Below are 22,091 nucleotides of genomic sequence, written 5' to 3'. Positions count from 1 at the left end.
TAAGACAGGCTGTAATTTCTAAGGTAATCTTCCTAAAGGACTATTAACAAGAATGTAAACTCCAAACTGGTAGAGAAGAAAAACTGAATGACAAGAAACAGTCAAAATCAATTTTTAAAAGGCCAAAAAAAAAAAAAAAAAGAAACAATGCAGGCTGGACAAATGGGAGGACCTCTTCATTCACTCATTTCCGTTTCCGTCAATTCCACTGTACACAGTTGCTCCTTCCATTGCTGGGTTTCTGAAACACTAATCCCTCTGGGATACTTTCAAAAATTAGTGATATAGGAGCCTTTGTGATAGGTGTGTATGAGTGAAAATTAGGAATATGTGTATATATTTTGGAGGGAAATGTAAGGGAGCTAATTCTGAGATGATGCAACAGGGACACTAGACCTACATCCTGCAGGCTACACTACTCTGTCCAGCTCTTCACTATTGACAGTAACTTTAATAATTTCGGGACTCATAAAAAGACTCCACTTCTATACTATGGTAGAGCCTTGGCCATTTGTATGATACAGAATGGTAAAGTATAGCTTTAAAAATGTTATAGCCTGGGCAACATAGCAAGATCCCATCTCTAAAAAGAAAAATAAAATAAAAAATAAATTTTTAAAGATAATGTTGCTGGGGAAAGACAATTAAATAAAGACTGCAGGAGGGCTGCTGACCATAATTAGAATGATGTGAGATGACACTTCTCAGGTGGACAAGGGGGCAGGACCATGGCGAAAAGAAAGGCAGCCAGCAAAGGCAATGCCTCAATGGCTATCTTTTCTATCACCTCCTTAAGGGAGAGCTTTGGATAAAGTAGTTTTCAAACTTGTAAAGGTCAAGTAAAACATTTTCTGTAGTAAATAACTTTAAGCTATTGCCTATTTAAGTAGCATTTCCTAAAGTCTCATAACTTCTTTTTTTTTTTTTGAGACAGGGTCTTATTCTATCACCCAGGCTAGAATGCAGTGGTGTGATCACAGCTCACAGCAGTCTCAATCTCCTGGGCTCAAGAGATTCTCCCACCTCAGCCTCCCAAGTAGTTGGGACCACAAGTGCATGGCCACCATTCCTGGCTAATTTTTTTGATTTTTAGTAAGGACAGTTGTCTCTCCTACGTTGTCCAGGCTGGTCTTGAACTCCTGGGTTCAAGTGATCTTCTCACTTTAGCCTCCTAAACTGCTGGGATTACAGGTGTGAGCCACTGTGCCCGGCCTTATACAACATATTTCATATAATTACATATTGTAATTCTAAGCTGCATGAATTTCAAAGATGGGACTACCATGGTGCAAAGAAATGCTGTGTTCCAGGTGCGGCCCTCCAGCTACTTAGTGGTAAGCCTCACTGAAGTTTGCTCTCCTGACATTAAGTCATCAAGTAATTGCTCCTCCACTAGTTCTGAAAAGCAGCTATGTGCTGAAGATCTGTGGAAAATAAGGACTGACAGAAGATACGGTTTTCCTAACCACGGTCTCAAAAGCTAGAACTACACTAAAAATATCATGTAGAGATAATAAAGTTGTATCTTTAAAAGGCTCTGAGTCATTCTGTAAAACCTTGAGATTACACATTACTTCATCTGGTGTTTAAGGAAAATTTGCCACAGAACGGTACCTGCTGAGAGAACTCCATGGTTAATTCTCGGCATGCTTAAAGGGGCCAGTTCGATCCAAAGCTGCCTGTTAGGGTCATAGAGAGGGCACATGCATCGCATCGCTGCTGTGGGTTTCCGGGAACTAAGGAAGTAAATCATTGATCAGTAGTTAATATGCTTCGTACAGTTCTTTTTATAAGTAACCATCACTAGTTTTAGTGCACTAAAGAATATTTAACACATCTAAAAAACTGAATGTAATTATGCTTTAGATACTGAAAAACATTATGAATTCTTGTTTACATGGAACTACCTCTTCCCATATACCACTTTTCAAACAACTCCCACCTCATACTTACACCCTCTCTTCTCCACCAACAGTCACGATGCACTCGGAGTAGCCCCGGGGTTTGAAGTTGGCCAGCATCGCCTCTCCTTGCTGTGGCTGGCTGAGCGGTATATTGCTACACTCTTTGACAATTTCTCGCACTAATGGTTCATTCAGCATCTGTTCCCGTAAATAACTGGAGTCCAACCCTGAAACCCACAGAGCTGACATAACATCCTTCATGTGGACCTGCAGAAGAGGGAAGAAAGATGGGGCGAAAACAATGGAAAATGCAACGCATCATTTTTAGAATCTACATTTTCCACCTCATGGAAAACAAACGGTTAACACTCAGGTTATTACCAGGCAAGTGAGACACATCGGTCCTGCTTGAACATCTTCTCATGGCCCTGACTGTCTACTTCCCAGAGTCTTGATAAGTAAAAGTTTAATTTTTAAAAATCATCAGTTTGAGGTATCACTGTAAAGTTTCAAGCAGCTTCCTTTACACCTTAAAGAAGTCCCATTTCAATAGGAAAAGAGAGGGAAAATACCAGCTATAATTTGCTTTCTTTCACACATTTGGATGTGCCATGAGTTAAATCATGTTTATACAAATATTATATACAGTAATAGCTCGATACAATATGGTAAACTTAGATAACATATCAACATTAATATTACAAGAAAAATATACAAAAGCCAAATTTAAAAAACATCCTGAGTACTATATAATCATTTCTGCAGTAATTACTATTAAAAAATATCTAACACGACTAATATGAATTATATCCTTTTACTGCTCAATCACTAAATTTGAACCAACCGACTAAAGTACTTTACAAATGTAAAATAAAACTGTGAGTTTTAAAAATCAACTGTCTTTACAGCATGACCAAAGGACAAAGAACTGCCTCACTTCCCCAGCAACCAGCCAACCTTAAGCATATCCCTTGCTTTAAGGCAAGAAAAGGGCAGGACGGAAGCTGGTGAGGAGCAGCATGTCCCACTGTGATCTTGGTGAGTAGGAGCACATTGGGAATTTTTCTAATTTTTCTACCTCCTTTACCAATTTCCCCAACTCACATGGAGAACAGAACACTACCTGTCCTTACCTGTCCCAATTAAAACTAATACTACAAATATGGTTTCTAAATACACATACTTCTGGGCTTACCGAATTCAAAAAATTATGTTCATCATCATCAAAACTTAATAGTTGAGTTTTAACTTACAAGAACAATTAACAGTACAATTATACATTTTGAGATCCATTCTCTAACACTTAATATATTTCTTATTTTGAAAACAGTAATTGGAGCTACTGTCTTATTTATAATAATCAGACTTAACATCCTGGCTGGGCATGGAGGCTCACACTTGTAATCCCAGCACTTCGGGAAGCTGGAGTGGGAGGATTGCTTGAGCACAGGAGTTTGAGACCAGCCTGGGCAACACAGCAAGACCCTGTCTCTACAAATATCAAACAATTAGCTAGGCATGGTGGCACACACCTATGGTCCTAGCTACTCGGAGGCTGAGGTGGGAAGATCACTTCTGCCGGGAAGGTTGGGACTGCAGTGAGCTATGATCGTGCCACTCTGGCTGCTGCACTTCAGCCTGGGAGACAGACTGAGACTCTCTGCCCCCCAAAACCCTCAAGTCCTGTGATTTTGCTCCTTCCTCCAAGGTATTCACAATTTGGATCTAGCGGCTGATATTCTTTAAGACTCTCTTTCCAGGCTGTCACTCCCAGGACCTTCCCTCTCGAAACTGCACTGCCACACAAACTCCAGAGCTTGCCTGCTTTCTCCTGTGTGGTGTCAATCACACCTGAAGCTCCTCAGGCCCATGCCCCTCCACCCCTGCCAGCGCTCCAAGTGTCACCCCCCTGCCTGCTGCAAGCACCTGAGGCCTGGCAGAGGTTAGCCTAGTGATGTAGTAGGTCAGGAAGCTGAGAGCCAGGGTGGGGATACTGCAATTCTATCATCTCCAGCTTGAGCTTGAAATGCATTTTCCCATTAAAAACAACATGCAAAGGATATTACACTCCTTACAAGGGTTAATATTTTCACTGATCTATTGTGTGGCATGGGCTTTTGCAGACTGGTCTCAAAAACCAACTACTTTCATGATATAGGAAAACATGTTTTACAGGTATCTTTTAGATTGCTGCTTTGTAAGTCTTTCACATTGAAGAAGAAAAATAAAACAACTATAACTGTAATTAAAAAGAAATACAAAGGCAAATTTGACCATGTTATAAATGACAGGTACCTTTCTTATTTCTGTATCATGTGCTATCCATCGAATTACTGCTTCAAAGACGTATCTTTCATTGCCAACGTTTAACTTCTCAAGAGAAATCACTTCTTTAAGCTTTTGAGGACTCAGTTCTAAGAATTCTTCCGTGCTGCTGACATCTCGGAAATGAGTCTCCAGGTATTCTGTGGCAAGGTAATGAACGTGATGGAGGCAGTAATGTAGTGCAAAGTCACGGATACCGATACAGTTCTCAGCAGCAATGCAGCCTTCCAAAAACTCACAGCACAGGGTTTTAAGGTCTGTCAGTAGTAGCAGGTCTGCTGCCTGAACAACATCTTGGATTGTATCTTCATTTAGCCTGATCTAAAAAAGTAGCATAATTATCTTATATTTGAATGTGTACATTTAAAACCCAAACCACTCATCTATTAGTTTGGGCCACATGAAATTTCCATTTATTTTAGATCAAAGATAATCGAATATTGGCAATTTCATACGGTTTAACCCAGCATTTTTTTTTTTCCCAAGAGTTGGAAGGCACCAACACAAGCAAATGTGTGCTTGGTTAACTTTTCCCAGCTCTGCCCTTGCTGTACCAATGTCAACCACCAATCACCCTTCTAGGGTAAACCGTCCATGTTGCTCACTTCTGTAATTCAGAGAAAAACCTTAATGACTCAAATGCTTGGGAAATGGAAAGTTCTACATTCTATGGTAAAGTCAACATGATTAAGCACCAGCATCAGAACTGATGAAAATCTTGTCTCCCAACCTATGAAGTTCACCCTTCTGCTAAATGGCATGCTAACCTGAATGCTAATCCCTTGAAGGAAGAAGGGTTTACAGTGTTTCAGAAGCCTCATTCCACATCCCAAAACACTGTACACAGTGCAATTTGGTTCACAGACAGATACATGTAGGCCTCAAAACTACTTTTTGGAATGAATCCCTAACACAAGGGTGTTTTTAGTTTTTTTTCTTCTTATTATGAACATCTACTTTTCCTTAATTTTCTTCAATTTTCTGACTAATGCTTCTTTCTCCACCCACTTCACAGTGTTCCAAAGCATCAGGAAAGAAACAGTTCTCCAAAATATTGCCACAGTCCTAAGTGGACGACCCCAAAGCATGGGCACTTCACCCACATTCGCAAATGCAAGGGAGACTTCATGAAGAGTACAGCAAGACACATTTTTATATTTTACACTTTTTGTACCACAGATTTCTTAAAAACTATAATTGCCAATCGTCTTAGAAACTGAAAAACAAAAATTTGGAAAGTAGTATGTTGAGTAAGCCACAAGTAGGGGAAAATGTTCCATTTATATGACATTACATTTAGCCACAAGACAGCAGGCAGCTGTAGACTCTTCAAATATAGGCACGTGAAAAAAACACTGAATTGCATTTCAATAAAACAAAACTGCTAATTCAGGAGTTTGTTATAACTTACATTGCAACTATCATTTTAAATTTCAATTGGAAACAAATCACAGAAGTCAATCCGTAAATAAGGTTTCAAGTTTCAAATCCAAGCCTAAACATGAATAGGCTCTTACTGGCTTATAACTCGTTATACTAATAACTGCTGCTGGACTGACTTTACAAGTTGGACCAGAGGTTGGTCTTAGGCCTGGTTTTGTGATGCTACAGAGTATCTCCGGGCTGTCCCCAAATTAACTTAAATTCATTTACTTTTAACAATCATCCATGTACATACCCACCCCCTAGTGTTGAGAGAAGAGAGAAAGCATGAAATCAAACCAAAAGCTTCAAAAAGGATGAGAATCACTGCGTTTAACTCTGGACAGAATGAATATATTTAGACAAAGAAAGCAATACATTCAGAATACTTAGAAAATATGTAGGAGAAACAGCCCCTACAGAAAGGAAAACAAGAGGGATGAAGAAGGAATAAAGGAGAGAGTAGGGAACAAGATCTCAGAAAGAATAAAGATGAAATGCATTCTCACACAGCAAAGGTAAGACGCACTGACCTCTTCCTTCGGTTAAAAAAACCCTCAAAAACCAAAAAACAAAAAAAATAACTAGCCCTGATTCACATGGAAGATTTTTCTTGAGTCCTCATGCTATGCTTGAAATCACATCATGGGGAATGGGTAGTCGGAGGAGGGCAAAGGAAAAGAAAGAAGTCTGATCGCTTATCATTTTCCTCCCTGGGTATCACAAAGCCTCCAGAAGTTCAAGTGGACATGGAGAGGAAAGGGACATCAGGAAGAGAGAATGAGGATGGGGCAGGGATGTGGGTACTACTGGGGCAACAGGACCAGGGCATCGTGAATAAGCTGCTTGTCATTTCTGTCAGTCCTCTTTCTCTGGGAACGATCTACAAGGAACTCTCTGTCTCTACCAAATAATCCACAATGCCCCAGGAAGTTCCTATTTCCATGCTATGGAGACAAAACAAGTTTTGTATCCCCAGTTGTGTGGATACAAAGCAAGATTGGATTTGGGATTCCAAAGCAAAAACCAAAAAGACAGCAGTCAGGGCAGCATCCCATGTTCTTTAATATCTCATATGAGAAGGTGGAGCTCAGAATGGTAGCGACAAACTGGGATTTGGGTCTAAGATCTTACTTCATCTGCTTCTCTAGGAGCAGAGCCATGGAAGAACACACGTGGGATGCCATTACCAGTAGGAGATGTCAGTCAATGCACACAGTGACAGAAGATGAAGATGACAGTGCTACTTTGTCATATAATGGATGAAAGGAGACCCTCACCCTGAGCTTGAGAAGCCTCTACTTAGGTCTTCCTTCCTTTGTTTCTCATCATACCTGCCCACTGAAGATGTAATCCAGGATCTCTCTCATAACCATTACCGATATCCCTTCAAGTTCAATCTTATAAGTTGATCCATCATCTTTTGGAGGATTATAGTTTAACTTTGTCCTAAGAAAGGGAAAAAAATGTAAAATTTCTATGAAAGAACAGAAATAGCTATAAATATTTATGTACTCAATACTCTATAACGTATAAGATACTTATCAGTACATGCATCCCCACCTAGAAAATTTAGTTCGTTAACTTTAGGTCTATGTATTTTTATAACTTTCAGCTACAAAACATTGGTCCCAGGATCCCAAATACTACTTCTTAAAAAACAAAAACAAAACAGATGAGCAAAGAACTAAGATCCACATGACCATGAATCTGTATTTCACCTTGGAAATCTCACTGTGTTTAGGCTTATTTTCTAATGGACTGAATTACCTAATTAATCTTCAATAATGTAACAAGGACTCCACAAACCTGCCATCCAAAACAAAAGCTAAGACCTTGTCAATAGCCCGCTTCTAACCAGATGGTCTTTCCCACCAATCCACTCCTCTGCTTCCACCATCGGATGTAACCATTATCCTAAATCCTACGCTCAATTTTTCCTTGCTTTATTACTGCATCCATGAAATAGATACTTTAAATTTTAAGGTGTTTTATAATTTATTGATCATCCATTTTTTATTGTTGTTTTATAAAGATGACTTAGTTTATAGAGGTGTGCATATCACACTGGTTCTTCTGTTCTTTCTGCCGTGCAATACTCTACTTTCCTGTTAATGGGCATCTGGGGTTGTCTCCAGGTTTTTGATACTGTGAACCGTGATGCTTCGACTATTACTGCATATGACTCTTTTGTACTATGATAAATACTTTTTCGGCTGGGTGCAGTGGCTCACGCCTGTAATCCCAGCACTTTGGGAGGCTGAGGTGGGTGGATCACTTGAGGCCAGGAGATCGAGGCCAGCCTAGCCAACATGGTGAAACCCCATCTCTACTAAAAATGCAAAAATCGACTGGGAGCAGTGGTGGCACACGCCTGTAATCCCAGCTACTCAGGAGGCTGAGGCACGAGGATAGCTTGAACCTGGGAGTAGAGGTCGCAGTAAGCTGAGATAACGCCGCTGCACTCCAGCCTGGGTGACAGAGCAAGACTCTGCCTCAAAAAAAAAAAAAAAATGTCCCTTGGGTCTACTCCGGGGAGTAGAATTATGCTAACTTATTCTCCGTAGTAGGTGGCGCAGTTTACAGCCTCATATACTATGCATGTGTAAGAGCATCTGTTGATTCATAAACTCCACAACATTTGAGTCTGTCATACTTCTTAAGTTTTGTCAACTGAATAAGTGAAATATGGTATCTCACTGTGGTTGTCATCTGCATTCTCTTACTAGCCACGTGCTGAACATCTCTTTGTATGTTTGTGGCCACATGTTTCCCCTTCCGCAAAACATTCATTCATGTCTCTCGTGTTCATTTTTTACTAACTGTCCTTCACATATTGAGGTGGAGGAGTTCTTTATGTATTTGTGATACTAATCGTTTAACAGATGAACTTTTTAAAAGGTGCCTTTCAAAAAACTTAAAAAAAGACTTCTTCCTTTTTTTTTTTGAGACGGAGTCTCACTTTGTTGCCTAGGCTGGAGTGCAGAGGCGCAATCTCGGCTCACTACAAGCTCCGCCTCCTGGGTTCACGCCATTCTCCTGCCTCAGCCTCCCCAGTAGCTGGGACTACAGGCGTCCACCACCACGCCCGGCTAATCTTTTGTATTTTTAGTAGAGATGGGGTTTCACCGTGTTAGCCGGGATGGTCTCGATCTCCTGACCTCGTGATCCGCCCGCCTCGGCCTCCCAAAGTGAAAAAAAGACTTCTTAAACAAAGTGATACAGAATTTGAAGAACAATTTTTCAGTCAATGCTTTTTGTTTTAAGAACTTATACCCAGATATTCTTGATATTTTACTAAGAAAATTTGAGGTTTTTAAAAAAAATTCAAGTGAAATTTAAAAATAGCTTTGAAACATGCTGTTGGCATGAATTATAACTCTGTTAAATCTCAGGATTGACACTGTGTTACCTGCTACCTAATAACCATGTTTTCTAAGAAAAGAAAAGTACACTTTCAAATACTGGTAATCCAAATAGTGAGTTACAGGGAGAACTTCTTAGAAACAAATATTTAAATTCATTATTTGCATTCAGACTTCTATAATAAAGTCAATAAAGAATCAGACTTTTGGTAGACTGAATACAAAGAGAATAGGAAATAATATTAACAAAATTTCATTTTTTTTTGTTTTTGAGACAGGGTCTCACTCTGTCACCCAGTCTGGAGTGCAGTGGCGCGATCATGGCTCACTGCAACCTCCTCTTCCCAGGTACAAGTGATTCTCCTGCCTCAGCCCCCCAAGTAGCTGGGATGACAGGCACCCATCACCACATCCAACTAATTTTTGTACTTTTTGTAGAGACAGGGTTTCGTCATCTTGCCCAGGCTAGTTTCGAACTCCTAAACTGATCTGCCTACCTCAGCCTCCCAAAGTGCTGCGATTACAGGAATGAGCCACCGCACCCGGTCACTGAAATTTCATATGCTAGAAAACAGACAAGGGTAACTGACTTGGAGTATCTGAGGAAGCTTAATCCTAATTTAGCAGTAAGCAAAGCTGAGATTCAACCTAAATTGGACTGAAGACTCCCGAAAGGCTCCAGGAACTGGTAATACAGGGTAGGTGACGACGGGGTTGGGGTGGGGCAGGGGGTATAAGATAAGCTAAAAAGAGAACTATTAACAAAGTCTTAGGAAATAGCTGAATTTCCGGATTCTCCCTCCATGTGTATACACTTCTTCCCTTCAAAGCTTAGTAAGACTCTTCCCAGCTCTAGTGAAAAACAAATGACTTATATTTTGAATAATATACAACTGAGGATCTCTGTACAGCGGAGCACCAGGCACATTTGAGGGTAGGTGTATTGTAACTGAGAGTTAACAGAATGTTTACATACTGAATGCTGGACCATTAGTCTTTTTCTCCCAACTCTGCTCCTAAAATACTGAAAGCCAGTACATATCTTCCAAGCAAGAGACAAAGACTTCTGGAGGACTTGATCTGCCCAAGGGTACAGACCCAAGGGCATGAACATCAATCTGCCCTAAGAAAATGACTCAGTTTGATCACACAATAGCGAAACCTGTGTTCAACAAGTCTTACCTATAGGACTCTGGTACTTCTAAAACTTTCTCATGTCACATTACACACAGAAAACGTAATATTACTCTGGGCTAAATAGAGGCGGCCTGTAGGCTCAGCTTCTGGATATGCTGCTCAGCTACTCTGAAGACTGACGCCATCAGTATCTTCACACACTTGCAACATATTTTTTTGGCACATGGGTTAAGAAACTGTTTTAGAGCACTGCTATTAAAATTGAGCAAACAGGACTCACTAGATATTTAACAAAGATAAAAGACAGGACCAAAACTGATAAGAAAAAAAGTAACTTAAAGGAAGTAAGGATTGTGCTAAAATGAAAAGTTCAAGAAAAAAGAAAAATTCATCTTAATCTTCCCAGAGGGAAAAGACAGGATATTGTGTACATAAAACAAGAGTAGGATGATATAAAAAGGAACATTCATAAGCCAGCAAAACATGTTAATGATTGCAAAAAAAAGTTTGTTTTTTCTTTTAATGTAGGATCAAGATAAAAAGTTGAGGAAATCTCCCAGAAAAGAGCAAAAAGACAAAGGCAGAAAATACAAGAGATGGCTGAACACATGGCTTACGCCTATAACCCCAGTGCTGTGGAAGGACGGCTTGAGCCCAGGTGTTCGAGACCAGACTGGACAACACAGCAAGACTTCACTCTATTTTTAAAAAATTTATTAAATAGTTTTTTAAAAAAGAAAATAGGAGAGGTAAGTTAAGAAAGCTGGAAGATCAGTCCAGAAGATTCAACATCTGAAAAAAAGGAATGTCACCCCACCAAAAAAGATAAGACTACTAAGGAAGTACTCTCAACAACAGATGAAAACACACCCACTCCAGAGCACATCATCATAATAATTCAGGACACTGGAAATAAAGAAAAAAGTCTTACAAGCTTTCAGAAAGAAAAATAGGCTATATGGAAAGGATCAAGAATCAGAATGGCTTCATACTTGTAAATGGAAGCTAAATAACAAAAAATAAATTACTTTAAAATTCTGAAAGAAAATTATTTCAGACCTAGATTTTTATAACCAGCCAAACTATCAATCAAGTGGCAGGAGGGAACAAAGACATTTTCGGCTATATGAAGTCACAAAACAATTTACTTCCCATGCAGCCTTTCTCGGGATGGTGTTAGAAAATGTGCCCCAACAAAACAAAGGAGTGTATCAAGAAAGTGGAACATTCTGGATATTAACAAGATGTAATCCAAACAGGAAGGAAGTGAAAGGAATGCAGAGTAATGGTGAAGGATGATCCTGGGATGACAGCTATGTACCAGCAGAAGGAAGCCAGTCCATTCTGGTGACAGAAGGCCCTCGTAGGTCTTTAACACAGAATATGTAATGTGTATGACAGTATACAGAGGATATTTAGACAACTTTCTTTCCTCCCTGTATTTGCTATCTACTATTCCTGCCCATACGGTTTCCAGTGAACTAATGATTTTACTCAAAAGGTACTTCATTGCCACTGGCTGTCCTCTAGGTGTATCTATTTGCCTGATGCTTTTATTAAAAGTGAAGGAAAGAATCTGAGTCAATTCTCCATCAAGAGAGAAAACAGTGTAAGTGGTAAGAACAAAATACCGAAGTATCTGGCTTTGAAATGCATCATATAATCTTTTTGGTAGCAGACATGTCTTCACTTAGGATGTCATGACTATTTGTATTTCTCAGTCACTGAACCGATTATCAACATATATAGCTTCCCAGCTCCAAATTCACCCTTTTTTGCTTGCTTTGGAAAAATGGATCTGATCCTTTTAAATCATTTTCCTTTGTCAAATGGCATGATGCTAAGCTTCAGTTAAAGGCACTGGAGAGACACTGCAGGAAGTGAGAATTTTGCTTGCTGGTTCTGGTGAAGAGACCTGCCTCCTGCTAGGCAGTCTTCTCCCCAGCACCAGGCTCCCACAGTGCACAGCTGCAACCACACCCTGAAGTCTTCCCCAGAGCCTCCTTCAAGCACCTTCCCATGAATAGCTTTCTCAGGCATCTTAGAGCAGCAGTCCCCAACCTTTCTGGCACCAGGGACTGCTTCCATGGAAGACAATTTTTCCACAGATGGGAGTTGTGGGGATAGTTTCAGGGTGAAACTGTTCCATCTCAAATCATCAGGCATTAGCTTCTCAAAAGGAATGTGCAACCTAGATCCCTCACATGCCCAGTTCACAATAGCGTTCACGCTCCTATGAGAATCTAATGCCACCGCTGATCTGACAGGAGCTCAGGCGGGAAAGCTCGATCACATACCTCCGTGTGGCCCAGTCCTAAGGACATGGACTGGTGCCTTAGAAGACAGATTTCCAGCAAGTTCCACAATGTGGCTTTTCTGCCACGCAGTGAGCCGTGGGTGTGTCCTAGTAAGTCAGCTCTGGGGTAGCAGATGCTCCATATATCTATTCCTGTATTTTTTAGAGTTTTCTTTACTTCTTACTGGCCAATCCCTCATTACTCTAATCTCCTGTTGTAGTTAACTCTTTATATTAAATTTTCTTTGTTCAAACTGCTCTGTGGTTTCTCTCTCCTGACTAGACCCAGATGGACACTAACAGTCACTAACGAATTTAGAGGAGGTATCTCCAAAACATGTTTGGATAGAGGAGCTTCAGGCTAGAATTAGAGTTCTTATTTTAAAGTAACCCAGGTTCAAACAAGAGCTAGCTGTACTTGTTTGCGTCTGTGGCATTAGATTCTCATAGGAGCGCAAACCCTATTGTGAACTGGGCATGTGAGGGATCTAGGTTGCACGTTCCTTGTGAAAATCTAATGCCTGACGATCTGAGGTGGAACAGTGACACCCTGAAACCATCCCCAGAACTCCTGTTGGTGGAAAACTTGCATGTGTCTTGCAGACAGTACTAGGATGGGGGAAACTAGGCTATCAAGGAAAAGGTTACAAGAAGCCCCTTTTATTATTATTATTATTAAAGTTCTGGGTTACATGTGCAGAATGTGCAGTTTTGTTACATAGGTATACACGTGCCATGGTGGTTTGCTGAACCTATTAACCCGTCATCTACATTAGATATTTCTCCTGTTATCCTTCCCCTAGACCCCCACCCACAACAGGCCCTGGTGTGTGATGTTCCCCTCCCTATGTCCATGTGTTCTCATTGTTGAGCTCCCACTTATGAGTGAGAACATGTGTTGTTTGGTTTTCTGATCTTGTGATAGTTTGCTGAGAATGATGGTTTCCAGCTTCATCCATGTCCCTGCAAAAGACATGAACTCACCAATTTTTATGGCTGCATAGTATTCCATGGTGTATATGCGCCACATTTTCTTAGTGTATCACTGATGGACATTTAGTTGGTTCCAAGTCTTTGCTATTGTGAATACTGCCACACTAAACATATGTGTATATGTGTCTTTATAGAATGATTTATAATCCTTCGTATATGCCCAGTAATGGGATTGCTGGGTCAAATGGTATTTCTGGTTCTAGATCCTCGAGGAATCACCACACTGTCTTCCACAATGGTTGAACTAATTTACACTCCCACCAACAGTGTACAAGTGTTCTTACTTTTCCACAACTTCTCCAGCATCTGTTGTTTCCTGACTTTTTAATGATTGCCATTCTAACTGGTGTGAGATGGTATCTCATTGGGGTTCTGATTTGCATTTCTCTAATGACCAGTGACAATGGGCGTTTTTTCATATGTCTGCTGGCTGCATGAATGTCTTCTTTTGAAAAGTGTCTGTTCATACCCTTTGCCCATTTTTTGATAGGGTTGTTTGCTTTTTTCTTGTAAATTTAAGTTCTTTATAGATTCTGGATATTAGCCCCTTGTCTGATGGATACATTGCAAAAATTTTCTCCCATTCTGTAGGTTGCCTGTTCACTCTGATGATAGTTTATTTTGCAGTGCGGAATTTCTTTAATTAGATCCCATTTGTCAATTTTGGCTTTTGTTGCCATTGCTTTTGGTGTTTTAGACATGAAGTCTTTGCCCATGCCTATGTCCTGAATGGTACTGCCCAGGTTTTCTTCTAGGATTTTTATGGCCCTAGGTCTTACGTTTAAGTCTTCGATCCATCTTGAGTTGATCTGTGTATAAGATGTAAGGAGGTTCAGTTTCAGTTTTCTGCATATGGCTAGCCAGTTTTCCCAACACCACTTATTAAATAGGGAATCTGTTCCCTATTGCTTGTGTGTGTCAGGTTTGCCAAACATCAGATGGTGGTAGATGTATGGTGTTATTTCTGAGGCCTCCGTTCTGTTCCATTGGTCTATGTATGTTTGGTACCAGTACCATGCTGTTTTGGTTACTGTAGCCTTGTGGTAAAGTTTGAAGTCAGGTAGCATGATGCCTCCTGACTTTGTTCTTTGTTCTTCTTGCCCAGGATTGTCTTGGCTATGCGGGCTCTTTTTTGGTTCCATATGAAGTTTAAAGTAGTTTTTCCCAATTCTGTGAAGAAAGTCAGTGGTAGCTTGATGGGGATAGCATTGAATCTATAAATTACTTTGGGCAGTAAGGCCATATTCACAATATTGATTCTTCCTATCCATAAGCATGGGATATTTTTCCATTGTTTGTGTCCTCTCTTATTTCCTTGAGCAGTGGTTTGTAGTTCTCCTTGAAGAGGTCCTTCACATCCCTTGTAAGTTGTATTCCTGTGTATTTTATTCTCTTAGTAGCAATTGTGAATGTGAGTTCACTCATGATTTGGCTGTTTGTCTGTTATTGGAATACAGGAATGCTTGTGATTTTTGTACATTGATTTTGTATCCTGAGACTTTGCTGGAGTTGCTTATCAGCTTAAGGAGATTCTGGGCTGAGATGATGGGGTTTTCTAAATACATAATCATGTCATCCACAAACAGAGACAATTTGACTTCCTCTCTTTCTATTTGAATACCCTTTATTGCTTTCTCTTGCCTGATAGCCCTGGCCAGAACTTCCAATACTACGTTGAAAAGGAGTGGTGACAGAGGGCATCCTTGTCTTGTGCCAGTTTTCAAAGGGAATACTTCCAATTTTTGCCCATTCAGGATGATATTGGCTCTGGGTTTGTCACGAATAGGTCTTACTATGTTGAGATACATTCCACTGATACCTAGTTTACTGAGAGTTTTTATCACGAAAGGCTGCTGAATTTTGTCGAAGGCCTTTTCTGCATCTATTGAGATAATCGTGGTTTTTGTCGCTGGTTCTGTTTATGTGATGGATTACATTTATTGATTTGCGTATGTTGAACCAGTCTTGCATCCCAGGGATGAAGCCAACTTGACTGTGGTGGATAAGCTTTTAGATGTGCTGTTGGATTTGGCTTGCCAGTATTTTATTGAGGATTTTCGCATTGATGAGGATTTTCACATCAGGGATATTGGCCTAAAATTATCTTTTTTTTTGTTGTGTTTCCACCAGGTTTTGGTATCAGGATGATGCTGGCTTCATAAAATGAGTTAGTGAGGATTCCCTCTTTTTCTATTGATGGGAATAGTTTCAGAAGGAATGGTGCCCGCTCCTCTTTGCAGAACTCGGCTGTGAATCCGTCTGGTCCTGGACTTTTTTTTGGTTGGTAGGCTATTAATTATTGCCTCAATTTCAGAACCTGTTATTGGCTTATTCAGAGATTCAACTTCTTCCTGGTTTAGTTTTGGGAGGCTCTATGTGTCCAGGAATTTATCCATTTCTTCTAGATGTTCTAGTTTACTTGAGTAGAGGTGTTTATAGTATTCTCTGATGGTAGTTTGTATTTCTGTGGAATCGGTGGTGATAACCCCTTTATCATTTTTTACTACATCTATTTGATTCTTCTCTCTTTTCTTCTTTATTAGTCTTGCAAGCAGTCTATCCATTTTGTTGATCTTTTCAAAAAACCACTTCCTGGATTCACTGACTTTTTGAAGAGGTTTTTGTGTCTCTATCTCCTTCAGTTCTGCTCTGATCTTAGTTATTTCTTGTCTTCTGCTAGCTTTTAAATTTGTTTAATCTTGCTTCTCTAGTTCTTTTAATTGTGATGTTAGGGTGTTGATTTTAGATCTCTCCTGCTTTCTCTTGTAGGCATTTAGTGCTATAAATTTCCCTCTACACACTGCTTTAAATGTGTCCCAAAGATTCTGGTACATTGTGTGTTTGTTCTCATTGGTTTCAAAGAACATCTTTATTTCTGCCTTCATTTCGTTATTTACCCAGTAATCATTCAGGAGCAGGTTGTTCAGCTTCCACGTAGTTGTGCGATTTTAAGTAGGATTCTTAATCCTGAGTTCTAATTCGACTGCACTGTGGTCTGAGAGACAGTTTGTTGTGATTTCTGTTCTTTTACATTTGCTGAGAAGTGCTTTACTTCCAATTATGTGGTCAATTTTAGAATAAGTGCAATGTGGTGCTGAGAAGAATGTATATTCTGTTGATTTGGGGTGGAGAGTTCTGTAGATGTCTATTTGGTCCGCTTGGTCCAGAGCTGAGTTCAAGTCCTGCATAACCTTGTTAATTTCCTGTCTCATTGATCTGTCTAATATTGACAGTGGGGTGTTAAAGTCTCCCATTATTATTGTGTGGGAGTCTAACTCTCTTTGTAGGTCTCTAAGAACTTGCTTTATGAATCTGGGTGCTCCTGTATTGGGTGCATATATATTTAGGATAGTTAGCTCCTCTTGTTGAATCCCTTTACCATTATGTAATGGCCTTCCTTGCCTCTTTTGATCTTTGTTGGTTTAAAGTCTGTTTTATCAGAGACCAGGATTGCAACCGCTGCTTTTTTTTGCTTTCCATTTGCTTGGTAGATCTTCCTCCATCCCTTTACTTTGAGCCTATATGTGTCTTTGCACATGAGATGGGTCTCCCAAATACAGCACACTGATGGGTCTTGACTCTATCCAATTTGCCAGTCTGTGTCTTTTAATCGGGGTATTCAGCCCATTTACATTTAAGGTTAATATTGTTATGTGTGAATTTGATCCTGTCATTATGATGCTAGCTGGTTATCTCGCCTGTTAATTGATGCAGTTTCTTCATAGCATCAATGGTCTTTACAATTTGGCATGTTTTTGCAGTGGCTGGTACCAGTTGTTCCTATCCATGTTTAGTGCTTCCTTCAGGAGCTCTCGTAAGGCAGGCCTGGTGGTGACAAAATCTCTCAGCATTTGTTTGTCTGTAAAGGATTTTATTTATCCTTCACTTACGAAGCTTAGTTTGGCTGGATATGAAATTCTGGGTTGAAAATTCCTTTCTTTAAGAATGTTGAATATTGGCCCCCACTCTCTTTTGGCTTGTAGGGTTTCGGCAGAGAGATCCACTGTTAGTCTGATGGGTTCCCTTTGTGGGTAACCCGACCTTTCTCTCTGGCTGCCCTTAATATTTTTTCCTTCATTTCAACCTTGGTGAATCTGACAATTATGGGTCTTGGGGTTGCTCTTCTCAAGAAGTATCTTTGTGGTGTTCTCTGTGTTTCCTGAATTTGAATGCTGGCCTGCCTTGCTAGGTTGGGGAAGTTCTCCTGGATAATATCCTGAAAAGTGTTTTCTAAGTTGGTTCCATTCTCCCCATCACTTTCAGGTACACCAATCAAACACAGATTTGGTCTTTTCACATAGTCCCATATTTCTTGGAGTTTTTGTTCATTTCCTTTTACTCTTTTTTTCTCTAATCTTGTCTTCTTGCTTTATTTCATTAATTTGATCTTTGATCACTGGATATCTTTTCTTCCGCTTGATCAAATCAGCTACTGAAGCTTGTGTATGCTTCACGAAGTTCTCATACTGTGGTTTTCAGCTCCATCAGGTCATTTAAGCTCTTCTCTACACTGGTCATTGTAGTTAGCCATTTGTCTAACCTCTTTTCAAGGTTTTTTGGTTCCTTGTGATGGGTTAGAACATGCTTCATTAGCTCGGAGAATTTTGTTGTTACTGACCTTCTGAAGCCTACTTCCATCAACTCGTCAAACTCATTCTCTGCCCAGGTTTGTTCCTTTGCTGGCGAGGAGTTGGGTTCCAAAGAATTTTCAGCCTTTCTGCTCTGGTTTCTCCCCATCTTTGTGGTTTTATCTACCTTTGGTCTTTGATGTTGGTGACCTACTAATGGGATTTTGGTTTGGATGTCCTTTTTGTTTATGTTGATGCTATTCCTTTCTGTTCGTTAGTTTTCCTTCTAACAGAGAGGCCCCTCAGCTGCAGGTCTGTTGGAGCTTGCTGGAGTTCCACTCCAGACCCTATCACCAGTGGAGGCTGCAGAACAGCAAATATTGCTGCCTGATCCCTCCTCTGAAAGCTTCATCCCAGAGTGGCACCTGCCTGTATGAGATGTCTGTTGGACAAGGAGCCCTTTTATTGTTTTCTATTATTTTTATTTTTGACTCATGTGACTGGATGGGTTTTATTATTATTATTTTTTAAAGATTATTCTACTGTCATATGTTTCCACAATGAAAGAGGATCATTTTTAAAGAGTACAGATTTTGGCTGGGCACAGTGGCTCATGCCTGTAATCCCAGGACTTTGTAAGGCTGAGGTGAGAGGACTGCTTGAGCCCAGGAGTTCAAGACCATTCTGGGCAACATAGTGAGACCTCATCTCTATTTAAAACAACAACAACAACAACAACAAAAAACGAACAAATATAAAGAATACAGGTTTTTCTCAGCAGGTGGCAGAGGATACACAATGGCTAAAAGGACAGAAAAAGAGACTTTCTGAAATATAAGCATGGACCATTTCAGACTTCCATAAAATGTGATCCTTTCCAAAGCCCATGAAAAAATGAATTGCTGTACAAAGTCTTCAAACATCTGAAGGTTAAATAACAAAACTTTAATTATGGTTTAAATTAAGATACTTACATCTGCCCCTGACACTCTCCCATCATCCTATCCTGCCCTTAACGTCCCTCAATACCATTTCTGCCTGCCCAATTCCTACCCGTCTTTGAAAGATCGGTTCTAATGCCAGCTGTTCTACAGGTTTTTCCTAGATCATTCCATCATGCCACAGGCTGCACCTCCGCCCTTACCTCTTTGCAGGTAAAAATAAATTCCTGTTATAAATTTCCCCAGCACTTTATCAGTAACTTTATTATGACATATGGGATATCAAGTTCTGGCCTACATTATGGTATTTCTGTATTTCCTTTACTAAACTCCAAGTTCCTTAAGGCTGGAGCCCTCTTTATCACTGTATGCTTACAATCAGCCCAGCAGTTTACAAAGTGAAGATGATGTTCAATGATCACATGTACAATAAACTTGGAGCTGACAGTGGTCTTTAAACACTCAAGTCTTTAAATGTGGAGCGCTGTCACATATGACTTTTTCTGATGACCTCAGGTACAACAAAGCTGAATCAGACCAAAAATTAGGAAGAACTTTTAATAACTGTATCTGTACAACACTGAAAGGATTCAGGCCCAGTGCTTCTCAAACTTTGATGCTCATACAAATCAACTGGCAACTTGTCAAAACAAGGTTTTTCTGATTCAGAAGGTTGGCGATGTGGCCTGAGTGCCTGCCTTTGTAATGAGCTCTTGGGTGATGAGGATTCTGTCGGTCTTCAAACCACTCTTTGAGTAGCAAGGGGTTAATATGTGCTTCTCCAATTATCTGTGCTATGTTTTTTGTATTTCCAATTAATCCCAGATGAATATTTTGTAAAACATAATGACTTAATTCCTAGATAAATAAAATTCAACAGACATAAATTACTCTGTCAGACTGCTAACAGAGTCTCTAAACTCTTGTGCTTCTATGACCACGGGCAGGTAACAATTTGCAGACCATCACCAGCCTGCACATGACATCTTAGTAGCATCAGGCTGGATGATCATCTATCTGTCTGCCAAGAATGAAGTGAAAGTTGGAAATCAGGGCCTCTAAAAGCCCTTCCTTCCAGTCGTGGATTGTAAGAGTCACTCAAACCTACTGGGAAGCAGTCTTGCTCCACAGCCTTCTGCCATTCACAGCCATTTCTCTCCCGCATTTCTGGGACAGTCACCATTCCTTTCTAATTTTGTAACTACACAAACTTGTTCTTATTCTTACTGTCTTCACTTTTCCCCCAACTCCCCAACTTAAATCTCTATATACCTTTTGTTTTATTCCATTGTTTTGCATTTCTTTCCTTCCATATACCTTCATTTTTCTAATACCTACCAAAACATTTTCGCCTTAGATTTCCCTTTTTTATCTAGAATTTTCTCATCTTGCACTTTGTTTTTATCTCTGCCACATATAACTGAGAAGTCAATGAACTGTACTGAATGAGTAATGAATAATAATCATTTAAAAAGAGCTAAGCTAAAGGGTTAACAACTGATCATTTTTTCCTTGAGTGAGCCTACAAATCAACAGGCCTTTTCTACGTTCTCCGTCCCCACCTCAGAAGGCTACAGGATCACACATGTAAATTTGTTGGAAGTCTTAATATTCTTTTATTATTACATGATTTCAATTTACAAACTCTCCTAGAAAATGCAGCAACCTTAAAATACCACCTTGACAATTTTACAACACTCTTAAAAAAATTAGAAACAATTGAGAGTATTATAAAAATGGATCTCAGGTGTTCAAATACAAATACCATGCATGACACATTGTTCCCAGCTTTCCGTTTCTAGGGGAAGACATTTCCCCTCTCTGCCCTGTTGCTCAACTGTAAACAGAAGAGATTAAGGTGATTTGCAGTCTCTTCCATCCCTGAACATTTCTTGACTGAGCTGCTGAAACGAGCTATATAGAATTACTGCAGAGACTCAGCCCCGAGACCTACCCTAGTAAGTCTTCGAGGCTTAACTCTGGCCAAATCAATCAGTACTCGAGGATTTATAATATACTTCTTGCACATCATGTGGTCCAAATTTATTTTTCTCCCAAGCACCCATCCTCTGGCCAAACTTTTAAAAAAAATTTTCTGTTCTATTACAGTAGAACAGAAAATAAAACAATATTCATTTTATTTTCTTGACAATATGGAAAAAAAGGACATAAGAAAAGTCACTGACTACCAGCTAAAAAAGAAGTTGGTATCCATGTTCCAGTGGATACCAAAAAAAAAAAAAAAAAACCAAAGTTTTACATCCATGAAAGGGGTCTACAACTTGTAAGTAACTAAAATTGAACCAAAGTCATCCACTGGGTACATACAGTCCTCTTCTTGCTTCCAAACTGCTGGAAAAGTTCAATGTGTCTAAATGCCACAACAAACCACCCAGGTAATAGGCCTGGTCATTGTCTTCTAAGAATCATTTTAGACGTGACTGAATGGGGTGTGACGTAACAGTGATAGAGAGTAAGTCTTCGTGACTTTTCTTCCCCTCTGATGTAAAAGCTTGTCTCCAATAGAAGCAAAGAAACATATTTAAATACAAAACAAGAGAATGTAATGTTGAAGAAGTCAAGATTTGCAGAAATTTGTGGGTGATTCATGGGCATTACTCATACAATTTCAAATGAATCATGTCATCATGTCACCTTGGATTGTGTCGCTACCAGGAACAGACTCTGAGATATTTGAAGAGGGGCCTGTGTAGCTTCTTCCTGTACCCACTTATGCCAAACTAATAATTCATATTCCCATGGGGAATTTGTTTCACAGATGCCTTCCAACTGCTTTTTTGTCTTCAGGAGCTCCTGAAAATAGACATTCAGGGAAGAGGATTTTTAGGGCAGTGAAACCACTCTGGGTGATACTGTAATAGTGGATCTGTGTCATGACACATTTGTCCAAACCCACAGAAGGCATACCACCAAGAGTGAACCCTGATGTCAACTACAATCTTTGAGTGACAACGATGTGCCAATGTAGGTTCAGGAATTGTAACAAATGTATACCACCCTCGTGTGGGATATTGATAATGGGGGAGGCTGTGCACGGGTAGGGATGGGGGTACATGGGATATATTTGTACCTTCCTCTCAGTTTTGCTGTGAACGTAAAGTTGCTCTGAAAAATAAAGC

At 39.9% G+C, this 22,091-nt stretch overlaps 1 protein-coding gene across 1 annotated transcript in view; it reads right to left on the bottom strand.

Moving 5' to 3' along the window:
• Positions 1 to 22,091, bottom strand: part of GAN (gigaxonin) — a 62,897-nt gene that overhangs the window by 19,036 nt on the left and 21,770 nt on the right. Inside the window, exons 2-5 of the mRNA XM_025370616.1 lie at positions 6,986 to 7,100; positions 4,200 to 4,550; positions 1,954 to 2,171; positions 1,615 to 1,736 (exon numbers count right to left, since the gene is read on the bottom strand). Coding sequence (XP_025226401.1) covers positions 1,615 to 1,736; positions 1,954 to 2,171; positions 4,200 to 4,550; positions 6,986 to 7,100 — 806 coding nt within the window. The remainder of the gene's footprint in view (positions 1 to 1,614; positions 1,737 to 1,953; positions 2,172 to 4,199; positions 4,551 to 6,985; positions 7,101 to 22,091) is intronic.

Source organism: Theropithecus gelada, chromosome 20 (genome assembly GCF_003255815.1).
Source record: "Theropithecus gelada isolate Dixy chromosome 20, Tgel_1.0, whole genome shotgun sequence".
Taxonomy (NCBI): Eukaryota; Metazoa; Chordata; class Mammalia; order Primates; family Cercopithecidae; genus Theropithecus; species Theropithecus gelada.
The sequence above is the reverse complement of the archived record's forward strand: the minus strand, read 5'-3'. Positions and strand labels throughout refer to the sequence as shown.